The following is a 21,298-nucleotide window of genomic DNA, read 5'->3' as shown; positions in this document are numbered from 1 at the left end:
CGCCCCTGGGCGAGGCTCGCTGGCCCTCTTCTCCGCCTCCTTACGAAAGCGTGACGTAGAGATTCCCCCGCCTCAGTTCTCTCTGTCCAGCCCGGCTTCCGCAGCTGGGCTCGTGGGCGGGCGCGCGCGCGGGAGAAGGCGATGTTTGTGCCTCTGAGGTGGATCCGCGAATCTCCCCGCCACTTGCTGGTGTGCGAGAGGAGCCACGTGCAGCACGCGCGATCTCGACATGTGGCGCACGTGCGGGAGCACGCTTTCAATTGCGGGGTGAGTGCCTGGGGGACGTGGGGGGGGGGAAGGACCGCCCGGCTGAGGCTGTTCAGAAGGGAGGAGAAGCTAATTTTTATTTTTCCGAAGGGGCAAAAAGCGTTATGCCATCTCTGTTATCAGTGGCCATCCATCCCCGCTGCGGGTTCAGCGGGAAGCAAGATTGCGTGTTTCTTTTAAAGAGAGGCATCTCCGTTAGCCGGGATCAGAAAAACCCACTTAGACCCATAGAAGCTTTTTCAAGAGGCAACTGGACTTTCTGGGTTTTTTTTCTTTTTCTTTGAAGACGTTTCGCTTCTGAGCTAAGGAAGCTTCTTGGATGAGAAGTGAAACGTCTTCAAAGAAAAAAAAACAAACCCAGAAAGTCCAGTTGCCTCTTGAAAAAGCACCTTTGGGACAACCATGAGTTGGATGACTGAGAATCTCCATAGACAAAATCACTTAGATTTTTGGGGTGGTTGAAAGATTTAGCAAATGTGTGGTGGCCCATACTGGAGTAAAAGTTGTGCTTGATCATGAAACGTGCAATAATGTGAATTAGGCATTTATTTGTGTGGGTCCAATCACACTCGGCCAATAAAAAAAATCCATCTATCAGTTCGTATGCAGCCTCAATCTCTCAGGTAACTGCAGGCGGCTTACATACAGGGATTTAAAAAATGTGAAATGATGAGTAGATAAGAAGCAAAAAAAATCAACATAATACAGGTAGTCCTTGACTTACAACTGCAATTGAGCCCAAAGTTTCTGTTGCTAAGTGAAACATTTAAGTGAGTTTTTGTCCCATTTTACGATCTTTCTTGCCACATTTTTAAGTGAATCACTTCAGTTGTTAAGTTAGTAACACTGTTGTTAAATGAATGTGGCTTTCCTATTGACTTTGCTTGTCAGAAGGCCACATAAGGTGCATCCCATGACCCCAGAACATGGCAACTGTCATAAATATGAGTCAGTTGCCAAGCATCTGAATTTTGATCGTGTGATCATGGGGGTGTTGCATTGGTCGTAACTGTAAAAAATGGTCAGAAGTCACTTTTTCCAGTGCCATTGTAACTTCGAACGGTCACTAAATGAACTGTTGTAAGTCAAGGACTACCTGTACCCACTGAGTATTGGTAGATAATATGCCAGAAAAGTTATAACAAATGAAATAGAGGCAACTCAGAGTTATAGACTTTAAAGCACCAGGACAGTTCTTGTTTTAATATACCTGGAGTTCTCTTCCTTGTGGGGATAGTGAACAGTGGTTACCATTCGCACTTTTTTTGTACTTCCTGCAGAGACTGATTCCATTTTTATCTTTGAAGTTGAGAACTCTGGTTTATATTCCTCAAAAATAAGGCTTATTCTCAGTTAAAAGAAGGAAGAATTCCAGTATAAATCTCTGTTTTAAAATTCCGCCAGAATCTTTTTAAATTGTTTTGTTTTATTACGTAGTCCCTAACCTACAGTCATTTATTTAATGATTGTTCGAAGTTACAACGGCACTGAAAAAGTGAGTTATGTCTATTTTCCACACTTAACTACCATTGTAGCATCCCCATGGTCACATGATCAAAATTCAGATGCTTTATGATAGTTGCAGTGTCCCAGGCAGGGGTGAAATGCTCCCGGTTTGGACCGGATCACTCGATCTGGTAGCGATGGCGGCGGGTGGTTCGGAGAACCTGTAGAAAAAATCTCTCCCACCCCCGCCCATGCCCAGCTGAGCCACATGATCATCAGAGGCTTTTTTTTCCCTTTTAAAAGCATTTTTTTCTACAACCTCTTCGGCCGAAGAGTTTATAGAAAAAAATGCTTTTAAAAGGTAAAAAAAAGCCTCTGATGATCACAGCTGAGCTGCGCGATCATCAGAGGCTTTTTTTTTCTTTTAAAAGCAATGCTTTTAAAAGTAAAAAAAAGATTGCGCGCCACAGCTGATCACCCGCCCTGTCGCATGCTGTTCTACTTACCGCATGCCTCCTTTTGGCGTGCACTGCGTGCAGGCACCTCACATTTGGTGCAAGGTGTGCACTGCGCATGCGCAGCCAGCAAACTGGTAGTAAACAGGTTCAGATTTCACCATTGGTCCCAAGTCATGTGATCACCTTTTGCACCCTTCTCACAAGCAAATCAATGAGAAGCCAGATTTACTTACCAACTGTACTACTGACTGCAGTGACTTAACAACTGTGGCAAGAAAAGTTGTAAAATGTACTTGACTTGCTTAGCAACAGAAATTTTGGGCTCAATTGTGTTTGTAAATTGAGAAATGCCTATATCCATCCAGCATAGTTCATGCTTCTATATCTCCTATAACAGTGATAGTCAACCTCAGGGTTGACTATCAAATCATCCACAGGGGTGGGTTAGTTAGTTAGTTAGTTAGTTAGTTAAATAAATAAATACAATAAACAAACAAACAAACCTTTTGGGCGCAAAAGGTTATCAAAAATTAGGAAAGAACTAACTTGACTCTGCTGCCTGTCACCAAATGCTTCCCCCCCAAACAACAGAGAAATAATTTTTTGCATAATCATTTATTTAAAAACAATACAGTCCAATCACGTGATGCTATGTATTATATAAAGAAATGTTAAATTATTTATTTATTACATGTATTTATATGCCGTCCTTCTCCCGAAGGACTCAGGGCGGCGAACACAAGTTAAGAAACATGTACAATAAAATCCCATTTTAAATCAAATAACTAATTAATAATAAATAATAAAACCCGGAATCAGAGTCAGCCTGTTTGCTTGAACAACCAAGTCTTCAGGTCTCGACAGAAGGAGCAGAGATCAGGAGCCGTCCGGAGCTCGGTAGGTAACTCATTCCAGAGGATGGGAGCACCCACAGAGAACACCCTACCCCTGGGCACCGCTAGACGACATTGGCTCGCCGTCGGAACCCTGAGGAGAGCGGCCCTATGTGAGCGAACAGGACGGTGAGAGGCAGGCAGGAGAAGGTCCTGCAAATAATTACAAAGATGAAACAGGAGTAGAACTAATTTGTTTGGTCTAGTCTAGTGGTTAAGGCACCAGACTAGAAAGCAGGAGACCGAGTTGAAGTGCTGTGTTAACCATGAAAACCAGCTGGGTGAATTTGGTCCAGTCAGTCTTTCCCAGCCCAACCCACCTCACAAGTTTGTTCTGAGGAAAATAGGGGAAAGGTGTGTTGGTTATGCTTGCTGCCTTGAATTATTAATAAAAATAATAAAGGCGGGATGCAAATGAATTTTTGGAGGATGCCCAAGAGCACACCTTAAACTTGTGGAACCTCCACACCAGGGGTGGGTTCTACTCACCTTTACTACCGGTTTGCAATGGGGCCGTGCGTGCATGTGTGCTCTTCTGCGGATGCGCAGAAGCATTCTGATAACGTCAGGGTCGGTGGGCGGAGCCTCCCTCCGGTCTTATTACCAGTTCTATAGAACCGGTCTGAACCAGGGGCAACCCACCACTGCTCCGCACCCTCCCAAAATTGCATGAGAACAAGGCATTCTTTCAAGAATAGTTGTGGGGTGTTGATGAACGCACATGTGATAGGTTCGCCATCACTGTCCAATGAGATACTTACATAGTGTGTCTTATTTATGCATCTCTGTTCCGCAATGCATCTAAATGTGTTTACAATAAAAACATTCTTAATAAAAATACATTTAAATAAAATAAAACACTGCTTATTAAAAAATAAAACATTCATTAAAAATGGTGATAGGCCACACTGACACTTTCCAATATTCATATCAGGAAGAACCAGTTTAATGAAGCCTTTGTTACTCTCTAAACCAAATAAAAGACAACAAAAAAATAAAATATTATAGTACCCTCTAGTAAAAATATTATTCAGTAATGCTACCAACAGGAACAAGTATCTTAAATTTTAATTGCCCCCTCTTTAATTTTATGGTGCTGCTTGTTGCAGCTATATTTTTTAACATGAGGTTCTTTGTGTATGTTGAAAGTACATGTCTACTTATGCATTGTGATTTATGTATATTTAAGTACGTGGGAGTATTGTATTATAACTAGCTGGAGTAGTATCTTAATATGCCACATCCAAGTAACGGTATGTTAGTTATTCATTATTTGGCTGGCTTTGGTGTTTAATATTGCATTGAGTTTTGAATAAAGAATCAAAACACTGCAGTGTAAGAAGCATCTCAAGAAATTTGAGACCATACAAGAACAATAAGGCCTTTATGAATTAATTAAAACTACCTACCAGGAGATTTTTGTAGACCAGTCATTTGCTGAGTCATTATATTGCAATTACTTTAAAAAAATAGATTCTTTTTATTTTATTTTCAGTAAAGTACAGTAGTAACAGTCTAATTAAGCCATCTACTATGGTATATTTGGTATTCTGTCTTTCATCTCATATGTTTAAAATCTATTCAGGTCAATTTCATTTCTCAAAAGTTTACAGGCTCTGATTGTGATACTTTAAATATTCCCCCTTTTGCATAATTGTCAGAGAGCAAGATATGTAAATACTCTTGAATCTTTTATTCCCAATATAGATGAGCAAGAAGGGGAGGTGTCTTGCTTCTCAAAATCTCATAACAATTGGTTGGATTCCATATTCTTTTATTATTTGTAGAATGAAATTAGATGTTAATAACTTGCCTATATTTATTTATTATTTATTTATTTATTATATTTCTATACCGCCTTTCTCCCGTAGGACTCAAGGCGGTGTACAGTCAAGAAAAATATAGACACAAAAACATCATAAAATTGCTAATTAAAATTATTACTTAGTTTGGTCAATTAAATAAAACCCAGAATTAGATAACATTTAAAAAATCATTCACATGTTCGTATGTTTAGCCCCGCCTGTTGGAACATCAGGGTCTTGAGGGCACGGCGGAAAGCACAGAGATCAGGGATATTCCGTATTTCCGGGGGCAGTTCATTCCAAAGGGTTGGAGCCCCCACAGAGAAGGCCCTCCCCCTGGGAGTCGCCAGTCGACATAATTTGACTGACGGTACCCTGAGTAGTCCCTCCCTGTGAGAACGAACTGGTCGGTGGGAGGCTATTGGTGGCAAAAGACGGTCTCGTAGGTACCCAGGTCCTAAGCCATGGAGCGCTTTAAAGATGATAACTAACACCTTGAATCGCACCCGGAAGACCACCGGGAGCAGTGCAGCTCGCGTAGGAGAGGTGTTACATGGGCGTAACGAGCTGCACCCATAATCACCCGCGCGGCTACGTTCTGGACCAGTTGGAGCCTCCGGGTGCTTTTCAAGGGGAGCCCCATGTAGAGAGCATTACAGTAGTCCATACGGGAGGTAACTAGGGCATGAGTGACCGTGTGCAAGGCGTCCCGATCCAGAAAGGGACGCAACTGGCGGATCAGGCGAACCTGATAAAAGGCACTCCTGGCCACGGCCATCAAATGATCTTCTAAAGATAACCGTGAATCCAGGAGGACACCCAAGTTGCGGGCCCTCTCTGTGGGGAGCAAGATCTCATCCCCTATTGTCAGTGATGGTACCAGCTGACTATACCGGGATGCCGGAAGCCACAGCCACTCGGTCTTGGAGCGGTTGAATCTGAGCTTGTTTCTCCCCATCCAGATCCGCACGGCCTCCAGGCAACGGGACATCACAGCAAGGGCATCATTGGGGTGGTCTGGGGTGGAGATGTATAGCTGTGTGTCATCAGCATACTGATGAACACTCACCCCAAAACCACAGATGATCTCGCCTAGCGGTTTTACATAAATGTTGAACAGAAGGGGTGAGAGGACTGACCCTTGCGGCACCCCACAAATAAGGTGCCTCGAGGTCGACCCCTGCCAACACAAACTGCGAACGGTCAGAGAGGAAGGAGGAGAACCACCGAAGCACGGTGCCCCCTATTCCTAACCCCTCCAGCCGGTGCAGTAAGATACCATGGTCGATGGTATCAAAAGCCGCTGAGAGATCTAATAGGACCAGGATAGAGGAGCAACCTCTGTCCCGAGCCCTCCAGAGATCATCCACCAATGCGACCAATGCCGTTTCTGTGCTGTATCGTGACCTGAAGCCCGACTGGAACGGATCCAGATAGACAACTTCATCCAGGTATCGGGGTAGTTGTCGCGCCACCACACTCTCAACAACCTTCACAACAAAGCGAAGATTGGAGACTGGACGATAATTTGATAATATAGCCGGGTCCAGGGAAGGCTTCTTGAGGAGGGGCTTCACAACTGCCTCTTTCAAGGCGGTGGGAAAGACACCCTCACTCAGAGAAGCATTTATAATCCCCTGGAGCCAGCCTCATGTAACCTCCCAGGAGGCCAGTACCAACCAGGAGGGACACGGGTCCAATAAACATGTGGCAGCGTTAAGCTTGCCCAGAATCCTGTCCATGTCCTCAGGAGCCACAGAGTCAAACTCTTCCCAGATAACGCTCTCAAGACCTGCCCCCGTCTCCTCCCCTGGATCTACCCAATCGGAGTCCAGGCCTTCCCGAATCTGAGCGACTTTATCATGCAGGAATTGTATAAAATCCTCAGCTCGACCCTTTAAGGGATCTTCCCGTACCCCCACCTGAAGTAGGGAGCGGGTCACCCTAAACAGCGCAGCTGGGCGGTTCTCTGCAGATGCAATAAGAGCGGAGAAGTAGCTAGACTTTGCCGCTCTTATTGCCACTAGGTAGGTCTTAATATAAGATCTCACCTGTGTTCGGTCAGATTCAGATCGGCTTGTCCTCCAATCGCTCTCCAGGCGTCTTTTCCGACGCTTCATCTCTCTCAGCTCCTCGGAAAACCAAGGAGCTAGACGAGATCGGCATCGGGTGAGAGGCCGCAAAGGCACAATGCGGTCCAAGGCCCCAGTAGCCGCCCTGTCCCAGGCGACCACCAGGTCCTCAGTCGAGTTGTGAGCCAGAGTCTCAGGAAATGGCCCAAGCTCCATCAGGAACCTTTCGGGGTCCATCAGGCGCCTGGGACGGAACCATTTGGTTGGTTCCGTCTCCCTGCGGTGGGTGGAAGTGACTTGAAAGTCCATGTGAAGGAGAGAATGATCAGACCATGACAAGGGCTTGATGTCTATATCCCCTATTCTTAGATCATTCAGCCACTGATCAGAGACAAAAATCAAGTCCAGAGTGTGATTCCCCAAGTGGGTGGGGCCTTGAACTACCTGGGTCAGGTCCATGGCCGTCATGGAAGCCATGAACTCCCGAGCCGTCTCCGACATCTCACCAGCGGATGGCAGGTTAAAATCCCCCATAACAATAAGTCTGGGGGTTTCCACCGCCACCCCGGCTATAATGTCGAGCAGCTCAGGCAGGACCGCTGTTACGTGGCAGGGAGCCAGGTACGCAATCAGTAGGCCCATCTGAATCCCCCGACCCCACTTCACAAGGAGGGACTCACATCCGGCTATCTGAGGAACAGTGGCCTCCCTCGGGCAAAGACTTTCTCTAATGATTGTTGCCTCTCCCCCACCCCTTCCCTGAGTCCTTGGCTGATGGAATGCACGGAAACCTGGCGGGCACATTTCCACAAGGGGAACTCCTCCCTCCTGGCCTAATCAGGTCTCCGTAATCCCTGCCAGGTCAGCACCCCCCTCTGAAATAAGATCATGAATGAGGGTGGCTTTATTTACCACTGACCTGGCATTACATAACATCAGCCGTAGACCCAGGGTCTGAGACTCTGAACAACCCGGGAAACGAGCAGTGCTTTGGGGGTCGGAGTGGGCAATCGCTCGTAAACAACGAGTGCGCACTCCCGAAACATAATATGGCCCCCTGCAGCCGTCATATCTGCCCCTCCCACTTACTATACTAATGCCCATCGCTTCATCCCCCTGCATCCTTGTCAGATTTCTGTCCCCATCCTCCCCACCATGATTATCAGACTCATTACCCCTTTCAGTGGATTTATGGATCCCCCCAGATCCATTCCTACAATCCCTCCCAGAACCCCTTAAAATAGAACTTAAAGATTTATCTAAAAACCTCCAAAGCCGTCGGTTTTTTGCAAACCACCTCTCAGGGTTCCAAACCCCGTCCTCAAGGGCGGCCCTTGATAACTGAGAGGGCCAGACATGCGAGAGGGGGGAATCTCGCAGTGCAAGGAGCTCCGCAGTTGAATACATCAAAGATAGGAGCGAGTTGAAGGAGATGAAGGATCATTTTCTTCTAAGAGTGTTAGAGATGGTTAAGACAGGTAATTTAAAATAAGGGAGGAAATAGATGTAAAAGGGAGACCAGTATGTTACAAATGTCAATACATCGGAACATCATCGCCCTTTCACGACGATGGGAAGTCTTGTGGTTGTAGTAAGTCCATCCAAAGGAGGTGGGGATAGAGGTCTCAAAGGGACGTCCTCTCACAGCGACCAAACCATTTGAAACAAACAAAGAGAAGGTGGTCTATCTCCCCATAATCCAAGACTCTCGATGTCTGTATCTCCTGCAGTCCTGATACCAGCGATGGCCGAGGATTAGATCAAAAAAGTAAGGCAGAGCCACTGGACAAAGTATTTAGGGTTAAATAATCAGGGTAATGTTGGGGAATAGGTGGTAAATAAAGCTGCAGATCGATCTAAGATTGCAAGTTAACTCTGAGTGGTCGTAATAGATCTAGATCTGATAAAGGAGAGAGGGACAGTTGAGGGGGAGAGTAAGTCATCATCTCCTGTTTGTAATCCTCAGTCCCTATCCATCACCTTGCTCAGGCTACTTAGTTCAATTAGTTTAATAAGTCCTCAGAGTTTCAAGAAAGAGGAGTGCAACAGATCCCTAGAGGTTGAAGGGAACTATAAAACTCTTATCATCATGGATTCTGTATTTTTCATTTCATTTTCACCATTCCAACAATCTAGCTCTAGTTTCATGTAACAATTTGAGCATCTGATGAAATTAATTAAAAGTGTGTGCCTTAGGAAGGTATTGAGAGTGCTGAACACTTCATTTTGTAAGCAAGAGATTAATACAGTCATTGTTCTGGAAATCAATAAAACCAAGAGCAATGGAGCTATAAAACAGAAGTGAATTAATCTAGCCTCCTTAAAATGGCTAAAAGAGAAAAGGCATTATAGAAATTGTCCCAATATCCTCCTTTCTAACAAGATTATCAACATTTAGTAAAGGTCTGAGAAGGAGCCTGTTCAAAGGAGTGTTTGTTGAAAAAATTCTTCACATGCCAGGAGCCCAGTGACTGAAAAAAATGAAATTCCAGTCAGAAGATTAAGGCCGTTGGATAATTTAGACATTACAGAAGATCTAAGTTAGTCTTTGGTAGCCAGAAATTAGAAGTAGTTTGATAACACTGTTTCTCATTAACAGATTTTATTAAAAATCATAAACTTCTGTAAGCTATGCATCATTTCTATGTAAGTATACTTATTTTGTTTTATCATAAAAGATAAAATACAAAACAGAAAAGCAAACAAAACAAAACAAAAATGCATCCAGCACTAGCAACAACAAAAAAGAAAGAAGATCGGTGTACATAAAAGGAGAAAAGGTGACCCAAATATCAAATAAATTTAACATTAAGCATATATAATCCTGCTGGATGCTGAAAATAAGAAAACTATAAATTCTCCTCCCCTTTTAAATATTACATTATGTAAAAAGAACAGTCAACAGGTTAAGCTAACCGTTCCACTGATCTTCAAATTCTGTTAACTGTCTGTTATTGTATTTAACACGTAAAAATGGCTTCCAGTCTCTTATAAAACTGTCTAAGTCCATTATCTCTGATCAAAGCAGTTAATTTCACCATCTCTGCTAATTCAGTCAATTTTAAAATCCATTTCTTCAACGGTTGGCTATGCATCATTTCATCAGAGATGTGGGGTAATTAAATTGATGTTGGATTTTCAAAGGAGATGCTGTGGAGGAGGGGAAGGTAGTTATAATTGTAATGTTTGTAAACTGCCTTGAGATTGCTTGATCTACAAGTAGCGTATAAACATTTAACGCAATAGTCAGTATGAGTGCCACAGTGAAGATGGGCATCTACCATACGCAGACAAAACCAATGCCAATAAGTGGGTCACCAAATGGGACCTGGATTCAAGAAATGGTGTGTTATACAGTGGACTAAACACTGATTTGCTATTCAGTATTACTATTTTCTGCAAGTTCTATGGCATTGTTTCATTTTGATATTTTGCAAGAGACTATGTAAAAATGTATGTTTCGGTCCATTTTATCAATGAATAGAAGATCTGATTTGTGTCCCAAATGTTCTTTTGATAGGTGTCCTTTTTGATACCTGATTGTGGAATAGTTCCACAAGCCCTAAAAAATGCGGTTGTTGATATTGGGGAATATTACCTTGTAAAGAATTTATTTCTTCATGAGCTAGTGACCCAAGAATTCATTAACACATTTGTGAAGAAAGGTAAGTGAGAATTGACTTAGATAACTGAGTATGCAAGTAGCTTTGTTCTCTCTCCTGAGCTCCCACCCCATGGAATACCCGCCATCAATCCTGCTCCTAGATCACAATTGGTAATAAATTATTTTGATCTCAGAATATGTTATAATCCTTAGGAGAGAATATATTTTACTTTCGTTTTACGATGGAGAATTCTGTAAATTTCCAAATTCAAATTTGCTGAAATTGAAAATCCACAGCGAGGGACATAACTATATTAAACCCCATTTAATAATATCTTCATCCTTTTATTTTCAGCATTCCCTCATGTGCAGGTTAAGCAGCTAACCTGCTGCACTGCATGAAGATCTTAGGTTTCACATTTTCTTTGTCTTTCAGAAGCAATAACCTTTTGTGACATTACTAGAAGTAGCAATTGCATCCCCGTATTGCTTCTCAAGAATGAATCTAGAGGGAAGTATATTCCCTGGCCCAGCTATTGCTGCTGTAGTGTTGGAAGGGAAGATATAGCAGCAACTCATAAAACTGTTGCAATAATAGTCATCCAGGGAACCCTTTTGGTTAGAGATAAATAAGCTTCTTCCTCTTAATAGTGATTCTGTGCTATATTTCCAGTAGGGTGAGATTTTATTTTTTTAAAAAAACCATCCAAACCTTGTGTGTGTATTTTAGGTTCATGTTATGCTCTTACATACAATACAAGAATTGATCAAGACAATACTGCTGCTTTGCTACCAACAGGTATGAATTCAGATTCAAGTTATAAGAAATGTTATAATAGCTCCAGAATGCTAGTTATTTAACTCAGTGGGATTAAGCAATAATTGCTAAAAATGAGGGAAGATCACAGCGTACATATGAATCACTTGGCCAATTATTGTGGTTACATAACTCAAAATTAAGCACGGACATGTACACCTCCCCAAGTCTTCATACGTAGTTTGGAGTTACACTTTTAACCTTTTCTTTTGAAGTGAAAGGATTGCAAAAATCAATTCTTACAAATATATATTTTATAAATTAATTTCACTTTGCACACCTCCTTTTGCATGCAATAAAACTTTCCAGGGGAGTAAACAACCCACCGCTGAAAATGCATATGGTCAACTCCTGCTTAGTTGCATTGTTCTTTATCACCCAGAAAAGAGCTTTATATGAAATTTCTGAGCTGGCTTCCCTAACCTTTAAAGACTGGGGCAGAGGGAGAAAAGCAGTTTTATGCCTTTTGAGAAATTAAGCAATTTATTGTTTATAAATTAAGCAATTGTTCAGAGCAAGAAGTAAATTCAGCTATCTGAATTCTCTTGAAAAACTGGAGTTTAATATCAACGGAGTTAAATGCAAATACAAAGAAGCAAAGGTTTAAAAATGAGGTCGTGAATTTGATCTAGAAGACATTTATAAGGACAAAATAACACAGTTGATGTTTTTACCCCTTTGTGTAATTGTATATGGTGTGTTTTTAAGATGAGGTATGTTTCGTTGCTAATTTTTGGTGTTAAAACATGTACAAATGAAATACCAGTAGGTTATAACTTATTCTGAATTATATGGGTTTTGCTTGTTATAGGCAAATTGATTTTATCAGTAGACAAAGATACTTATGAAGAGCTTGGACTGCAAGGCCATCCTTCTTTGTATTCTGGTAAAAAGCCAATGAGATACAGTAAGTATCCATCGTTCATAGATAATATCCATATCTTTCTGGTTCTTAAATACTTTTATGAAGATTTTTTTTGGGGGGGGGAAACACCCACGTTGAGACTTGGAAACTGGAATTCAGTTGAGTTCAGTTTGAAAAAATAATTTAGCCATCTGTACAAGAAAAGGTGGGTTGCCCTGATCCATTAATAGAGTATCCTTCACAGAATTTTTTCACAGAAAATAATTGGAATAGCTAGAGGTGTGGGATTTTTTTTAGAAGTGCAGGTATATGTTTCCATCTGAGGGATGTAGGTATTGGAAATAGAGCTGAATCGGGGTCAATATTAGCTGAGCTTGTCAATCGAAAGATCGGCAGTTCAGCGGTTCGAATCCCTAGTGCCGCGTAACAGGGTGAGCTCCCGTTACTTGTCCCAGCTTCTGCCAATCTAGCAGTTCGAAAGCACATAAAAAATGCAAATAAAAAAAATAGGGACCACCTTTGGTGGGAAGGCATTCCGTGCGCCTTTGGCATTTAGTCATGCTGGCCGCATGACCACGGAAACGTCTTTGGACAGCGCTGGCTCTTTGGCTTTGAAACGGAGATGAGCACCACCCCCTAGAGTCGGGAACAACTAGCACATATGTGTGAGGGGAACCTTTACCTTATTAGAGTCCAATTGAATTATAATGACTTGCACATATTTTTTATTATAACATTTAACAGGTTTTTTTGTGCTCATATAAAGAAGGGGAGGGAGAGAAAGAAAAATAAGCTTTTTAATTATCCAAATAACATGTAAACTATTAACACTTGTTCTTTTTGTTCCTTTAATAGTTATTACAGTTGACTTGATGGATACAGCTTTCACTCCAGAAAATAAAAAATATAAGAGAATAATTTGGGCCCTGAAGGAAAAAAAGCCACTTGAGTTTGATTTCTTACTAACTTGGCAACCCACAGGTAATAGAATTACAAAAATTAATTATTCTTGCTTTTGATAATTTTATGTCTGTTTTTAGATGCCTATATGTATATGACAAACATAAGATGTAATATGAGAATGAAAATTATATAATCTGGGAAGACTGCTTTTAGGTCTGAATGTAGGATTCTTTTGAATTAAGCTCAGCTCTAAGTATCTTAATGGACTCATGCAGATAATTTTTTTGGAAATAACACTGCCATTGTACCACTGAGGTGTTTTTTTTTTTCCAACCTGCTGGTTTAGTCTATTTCTCTGGGGATTTCCTAGTGATCTCCTATTCTATCCTTGTTAGTTTTTTGAGATCACCTAAGATCAGCTTATTGTGGAATTATTTCAAATAAAAAGGAATGTTTCTTAATGTTTAAAGTACAACAATAGGTTTGAATATGAGATTAAATGCAACATAATAGTACATTAAAACCATAATTTAATGGACCATTTGATGGGAAAGTGTATTTGTTATTCCCAAATGTTTGTTAATCTAAAATACCGTATTTTTCGGAGTATAAGACACACCGGAGTATAAGATGCACCTACCTTTTTTGGTGAGGAAAAGAAGAAAAAGAAATCTCCCTGTGCCTCTGCCTCTGTGCAATTTTGCCTCATTGTAGCAAACAGCAAACAGCCTGCTTTACTTTCATTTTCGTTTTTAGCATAGCTTAATTAGCACAAGGGGAAAAAAATCTGCTCCAGCAATTTACCTCTTTGCAGCAAGCAGCAGAGCCCTGTGTAAAACAGCTGAGAGCAAATCAGCTGAGAGTCTGGAGGCCGATCCAATCAACTTGTGCTAATTAGGCTGTGCTGAAGCTGAAAGGAGCTGTTTTTTCTTGCTGTTTGCTTGCAAGGAGGTAACTGCTGTGAGACAGAGGCCACAGGGTGGGGGCCAGTGGGTGGGTGGGGCTACATTCAGTGTGTAAGACGCACCTAAATTTTCACCCCCTTTTAGGGGGGGGAAGGTGCATTTTATACTCCGAAAAATACGGTGTGTAATTTGCAATAATTGTTAGTTATTTAAACTCAGGCAAAATGGCTTAGAGACATCATTCTCTGAGAACTGAATCTTTGGTTTTTCAAAGGAAAATGGAGCTTAGCAAGATGAGAGGAAAAAGTTGGAGGTCATAAACTTTGGGCATTGCATAGATGTAGTTGCAAGGAGATTTCATTTTAATGCAGCTTTTCAGTAGATTAGATCTCTTTTCCATGTACCATGACAGGAGCTGGAATACTTTAAATCAGGATCTTATTTTTGTGGCAGTGATTATCTATCTTTCAATGTGGGATGATGTTTGTTTTCTTAAGGATCAGAAGAAGCAAGTTTGATGTCCTATTTTTCTAAAAAGGAAATAGAGGCTCATCAGCCAAAAGTAACTTTTAGCACATTAAGAAATGTGCAGTGTCCAATTCTAAAGAGTGATAAATTGCACGGTGAGCCAGATGCAGCATGCAGCGCACAAGAATTGTTTGAATGGCTTGGGGCCATTTTTACTCATGTTGGCTTGTAAGTATGTTTTCATTTATTTATAATTAGCGAATCAAAAATCAAATGATGAAACCTTAATCTTTCAGCCTAAAATAAATCTTTACCAAATTCTAAATTTGTGGTGGGGGGGGGGAAATGGATTTTTAAAAAACATGTAATCTCTAGGGAAGTCTTAGTGACTTTTGGAAGAGGTAAATTATCTAAGGATGTGTTTTACTTGTGGAACTTTGTCCTTCTCTTGGAGGCCAGCTGAGCATCAACTTCATCTGTTTCCAGTTTGAAGTCCTGACTATTTACTCTCCTGTTACAGGATCTATATAACCTGGCTGCCTTTTTGTCCCTTAAGCCCCTGTGTGATATTGTGTGTTTTAAATTTTACTTGTTTAGTTTATGGATTGTAACTTGCCACAGGTTCCTCTGGATAGTGAGAAAAGTCACAAATGTTTATGGATGAATGAATCCCAGTGGACTTTTATTAGCAAGAGTTTTACTTATGCATTCATTTATTCAATTTATGCGGGCAGGCATGCAATTTGTATCTCATCCACTCGTACATACTCTGGCTGGCTAAGTTCTATGCCCAAAAAAGTTGTGCAAGTATTACAAGATAAATTTCATACAACAAAGGGGTCCTTTTTGGGAAGGGGGAATGAGCTCTCTTCAGAACCAAACCCACCCCTCTGCAAGTAAGCAAAAGGACAGATTTCTGCAGCCACAAAATAATGAATGAATGCTCCAAACAGGTTTTATTTTTCCTTTTCTTGGTTAATTTAAAATAGCCATTGGTAGGGAAAAGAAGGATGTGTGATATAGCTGCTGAACAAAAGAACATTTAAAAATCCACAAGGGGCAGACATTCAGAAGAGTTCATCCTTGCCAAAGATCAAAAAGCAATAGCACTTAGACTTACATACCGCATCATGGTGCTTTACAGCCCTCTCTAAGCAGTTTACAGAGTCAGCATATTGGCCCCCAACAATCTGGATCCTTATTTTACTGACCCTGGAAGGATAGAAGGCTGAGTCAACCTTGAGCCGGTGAGAATTGAACTGCCGAATTGCTGGCAGTCAGCAGAATTAGCATGCAATACTGCATTCTAACCACTGCACCACCATGGCTCAAATCAACATCCACTTAGCTTTAGAGAATGAGCCCCCTAATGCAATCAGTTTAGCTATAATAATCACAGGAAAATTCATCAAATGAAGTAAAAAAAACCCCATCGCATCTAAAATCATTAGAAACACTATTACATCAAATTAAACTTTCATTACTATATTTTTCGGAGAATAAGATGCACTGGAGTATAAAACGCAGCTTAGTTTTTTGGGGGGAAAATAGGGTGGGGGAAATCTGCCTACCAGGTATTCATCTGGCTAGCATCCTTATCTGGTCAGCTTCAGCACATTAGTTTGCTGGTTTTGAGCACGCATGCACGCTTTTTATACCCAACTTGGGGATAAAAAACAGCTTCTAAAGCACAGCTGATCTTTGGAGAGAGAAGCAATGAGAAAAGCAAGCGTGGAAGATCGCTTCACTCGCTAGTGCCTCGTTAGGACTGAAAAAAAGCTCCTAAAGCACAGCTGAGCTTTGGAGGGAGCAGCACAGAAGATTGCTTTACTCGCACCTCGTTAGGGCTAAAAGCTTCGAAAAAGCTACATTCGTAGTGCATCTTATACTCTGAAAAATACGGTAATTAAAAAGCGCAGTTGGAATACTTTTAAGAAATATAGCAATTTATTAATAAATGCAATATGGATGGAAGCATTGAATGTGCATATAGCACATTCAGAGAGACTTGGTAGCACAGTGGTTAGAATGCAGTACTGCAGGCTACTTCTGCTGACTGCCAGCTGCCTGCAATTTGGTAGTTCAAATCTCACCAGATTCAAGGTTGGCTCAGCCCTTCATCCTTCTGGGGTCGGTAAAATGAAGACCCAGATTGTTGGGGGCAATATGCTGACTCTGTAAACCGCTTAGAGAGGACTGCAAAGCACTGTGAAGAGGTATATAAGTTTAAGTACTATTGCAATATATAACTCAACATAATGAGAAAGGAAAAAAAGTACCAGAAGACTCAAGAATTTAGATCAGAGTTGGATTTAGTTTCTTCCAAACTTCATTTCCTTTCAAAATGCAAATATGATTATTAATAAAAGTCTAGACAATCAATAGATGACATTAAATTGTACACGCAGGAGGCATTATTCAATTATATTTGCAAATATCAGTTTAAAATGCAGATTTTTCCAAGTCAACCATACAAACTTTGTTGCTCCATTTTAGCATTCTGCTATGTCAAATGTCACTTTGCATTAGTATTCTGTCTTTACATGATCAGATTTTTCATCTAACTTTTTACTTTTCTGATATTCATCAATGCTGCTTCTGTCCCTTCCTCACCAGTACAGCATACCACATTTCATTGCAACAATGTAATATTGCCTGTGTGTATTAGTTGCCTGTGTGCATTTCATTTTTTCTTTTATTAAAAAAAGATCACAACTAAATAAAATGACATTATAACAGATAACATGATTGCAAAAAAACGTTAAGAAAAAGTTTAGAAAAATGTATAAAAACAGTAGCATAGAATAGCAGGAGCAATCAAAAAGAGGCAAGTAATACAGAAGTACTTAAATTGTGTATAAAAACGCTAACACCTCTTGGTTTTATTTGCTTGTTTGTTCATGGAGTGCCTGCCATATCTAGATAATTAGTGAAACTCTGCTATAAAGCTTCAAAATATGAAAAAAAGCAATTAGCCCTGAATGGATGTTAAGTGTCTCCTATAAGTTTTAAACAGAATATTTATTTACCATGTTCAAATGTTACATATGTTTCAGAACTGTTTATCTTATATATCTTCTATTTGCAGAGAAAACACATCCTCTAGTTTTTTATCAACCTGTGTATGTCCTCAGCCAAGCACATTGATAGAACAAGTTTTGATGTGTACAATAACTGGCTTTATACCGTCAGAAAAAATCATTCATTTATTGGAACAAATATGGTAAGCAGTGACTTGAATAATTAGCTCTAGAATTGTGCAAATTAAGGCTACTGCAGAGCATAGCCATATTTTTGCCATAAGTTTTTTTTTAAGTTTCTCTTGTTTCTGCAAGGCATGATTTCTAGTCTACTTATTAATTTTTTATGAGGTGATAGTAACTTTTATTTCAGTTTACCGCAACCTTCCAAATATTATCATTTGAATATTTCATTTAAGGGCAGCAAGGAAGTTCTTTTCCTTGAAGAGCATTTGTGGCAGGTCAAGGACAGGAATGATATTGAATTTCATTCAGATGAATTGAAATTAAATACAGAAAATGGAATAATTAAAAACAGTGAGAAGTAATTTTTGCCACTTTAAAAAGTTGCATTTGGATATCACAAAGATGCTTTTTCAAGAGGCAACTGGGACTTTCTTGCTTTTCTTTGAAGACGTGTCACTTATCCAAGAAGCTTCTTCAGCTCTGAGCTAAAAAAGCTTGGATGAGAAGCGAAACGTCTGCAAAGAAAAACCAGAAAGCCCAGGTGCCTCTTGAAAAAGCACTTTGGGGACAACCATGACCTGGATGACTGAGAATCTCCATAGACACTTACATTTGGATAAATATCATGGAAGGTGGGGTTCATTTATACAAAATACTGTAGGTTAAAAAAAACATGGTCATATAAGTGTATGTATATGCATATTTATATTAGATAATTATATATGGAATTGTAGCAGCATTATTTTTCGGTTGTATTTTTTCCCTTATTTTTAGGCACAATATCGCTTTTTGATAATGAAAGTATCTTCGTTTTGTTCCTTTCCTTTTTTATGTTATAATAAAATAAAAAATAAAAATAACATTTGAACAACACATATATAACGTCTTGTAGTTTCCCAAGGCTTTGATGAGTACAGATTGTGCATTCCTGTGGTAGAATATCAGAAATAAGAAAGCTTATTTTCAAGTTTCCTTTATACCAAGAATGTTATTTCATACAGTAACTCTTGTATTGATCACTAAAAGTTTATTTAATGACTTTGGGGTTGAATAGGATTTTTTTTAATTTTATGAATAACTACCGTATTTTTCGGAGTATAAGACGCACCTTTTCCCCCCTAAAAGGGGGTGAAAATTTGGGTGTGTCTTATACACCGAATGTAGCCCCGCCCACTCACTGGCCCCCACCCTTTGGCCTCTGCCTCGCAGCAGTTACCTCCTTGCAAGCAAACAGCAAGAAAAAACAACTCCTTTCAGCTTTAGCACACCCTAATTAGCAGAAGTTGATTGGATCGGCCTCCCGACTCTCAGCTGATTTGCTCTCAGCTGTTTTGCGCAGGGCTCTGCTGCTTGCTGCAAAGAGGTAAATTGCTGGAGCAGATTTTTTTTTGTTGTGCTAGTCAAGCTATGCTGAAAACGAAAATGAAAGTAAAGCAGGCTGCTGTTTGCTGCAACGAGGCAAAATTGCTCAGAAGCAGAGGGAGATTTCTTTTTCTTCTTTTCCTCACCAAAAAAGGTAGGTGCATCTTATACTCCGGTGCATCTTATACGCCGAAAAATACGGTAGATACTCCTTTTTTTTTTTTCATTTGTATATTCAAAAAGTGACATTGTCCATCCATGTTCATGGCAAACAAGTTTTTTACATTAGTACTCTTAAAATGTTTGACCCAGTTACCCACTTTCTTGGTTTTGAATAATGTCATTATTACGACAAAAACTCCCGACTACACTTTGAGACAAAATGGAAGATCCAAACTGGGTTGTCTACTTACAAGCAAATGATTACAAATTGCTCCATTACCTCTAAGGATATATCCCAATTACCCCCTTGGAGAACCATAAGAACCACTATTTCACATGTTGGTTTGCCTTCTGTGTTAAATAAATTAATGGTACATGATTATAACAAAAATCCATTAGTCTTAAATAGAAGCAACTAATTTCTCACATTGTACCCCATGCCATATTTTTGACTGCAGTCTTATTATGCACCTTGATGCCATCATCCTGCAATCCCAGTACATGGGAAGAGAATTAGGTTCCTTTCTGAATAGTTATGATTTTTAATTTCACATACTTTATTCATGACATTATTCCATCTTTTCCAACAGTTGCTATTTTGAAGACCCAAAGCTGGCTCACTGGGTATCACTGACCGTACATGGCTTTGCTGACAGCCCTGTTTCCTGGAGAGAAAATGAACATGGCTTTCTAAAAGGAGGAGAGAATTTGTACAACTTCATGATTTTTAGGAATTTAAGCTACTGGCTTCAAATGGCAGTAGGAGCATATGACAACTGTCCATAAATAATTGCCTTGAGTACCTTCTAGGTAGTAACTGTAAATAAATATTTTAATGAAAATATTTACCCTTTAGAAGGGTGTGGGACATTTATTAGCTTCCTGACTTAAAAAGTGACTAAAACAGAGAGAAGTAATGTTGATCTTGAAGACTGCCTGAGTGTAAATAAGCATTATGACGATTATGCTTTTAATCAGTTTAGTTAAGCATGAATTCACGTTTCAAGTACTGTACACATTTTTCAAAATAAGATGATAAATTATTCTTGCCAGAACTTATAGCAGGTCTATATAGCATATATATCTCTTAACCCAAAAGTGGAATAAAAATAATGAAAGTTTTACCGTTTTGAAGAAGCAAAGAAAATCCTAATTTTACCTGTGTACCTTTAATTATTAACTGAGGTACTTTTTGCAGCTTTTAGTAGCTTTTTTCAAATTTGTGGAATGGGTTGACCTTTGAATTAATTTTCAGAGTTTCAGTAGTATTTAGGGTGGACAGCAGTACCCAGGGAGAAGATGGAGGCAAATATCTTTGGAAGAAGACCCATTCTATCTGCATTCTTTCTTGAAAACTTCAACAATTGAGCCTTGCCACAATGTGCTCATTTTATAGGAATGCAACTTCAAGCACAGATTGTTTCAGAACTTTCGTAAGACATATCTCAGACACTGGAAGGAGTGTGTGCAAAACTGTCGTGACTTTCCCAGAATTGTTCCAATGTTGTTCTGAATATTTCAGAAGTGTTTTGAGTGTAAAAGAGCAGTTTAGAACCCAAAGTGTGATGTTTTGGACTTGGGCTGTGTCAAATTCAAAGTTTTTGCATGCCGCTAAATGTAACATTTGAAAGGGGCTGTGGTGAATGGTTACAAGAGGCACAATTTTTTAAAATGAAATAGTTTCTATTAAAACAACTTGGAATTATATTGATTAGATGTGTATTGCTTAGATTAAATATATGTAGTTGTGGATCCTAGTATGTAGCAGCATATCACCCAAGCAAATACATCTTCACAGTTCTTTCATTTTTATTTACTTGAGCCAGTCACAATTAAGAAAGGATTCTGTGTAGCAATTGCCCTTTGCCTCAGTTGCTTCTGGCAGCTTAGTGGTCAGATATTTTACGGATAAATCGGTGAAATACTATTTGATCAAACCCTACCTCAAAGTCTTTTGGTCATCTGCTTTGTAGGCTGCCTTACTCCACATGAAAATTGCTTACCTTAGTCACAATTTGAAGAGTGAAAGGGTTCAATCCTACACATTGGAAAGACACTTGGTATC

The 21,298-nt window shown here is 40.0% G+C and overlaps 1 protein-coding gene across 1 annotated transcript; it reads left to right on the top strand.

Moving 5' to 3' along the window:
* The first annotated feature begins 17 nt into the window (after positions 1–17).
* RPP40 (ribonuclease P/MRP subunit p40) lies at positions 18–20,940 on the top strand. Its single transcript, XM_034429087.3, has 8 exons — positions 18–267; positions 10,462–10,606; positions 11,276–11,344; positions 12,174–12,269; positions 13,083–13,208; positions 14,533–14,731; positions 17,592–17,726; positions 19,824–20,940. The coding sequence occupies exons 1-8, from the start codon at positions 142–144 to the stop codon at positions 20,017–20,019; spliced, it is 1,092 nt and encodes a 363-aa protein (XP_034284978.2). The 5' UTR covers positions 18–141; the 3' UTR covers positions 20,020–20,940.
* Positions 20,941–21,298: the final 358 nt, after the last annotated feature.

The sequence above is a fragment of the Pantherophis guttatus genome, chromosome 3 (assembly GCF_059756535.1).
Source record: "Pantherophis guttatus breed Tessera chromosome 3, ASM5975653v1, whole genome shotgun sequence".
NCBI lineage: Eukaryota > Metazoa > Chordata > Lepidosauria > Squamata > Colubridae > Pantherophis > Pantherophis guttatus.
The sequence above is the reverse complement of the archived record's forward strand: the minus strand, read 5'-3'. Positions and strand labels throughout refer to the sequence as shown.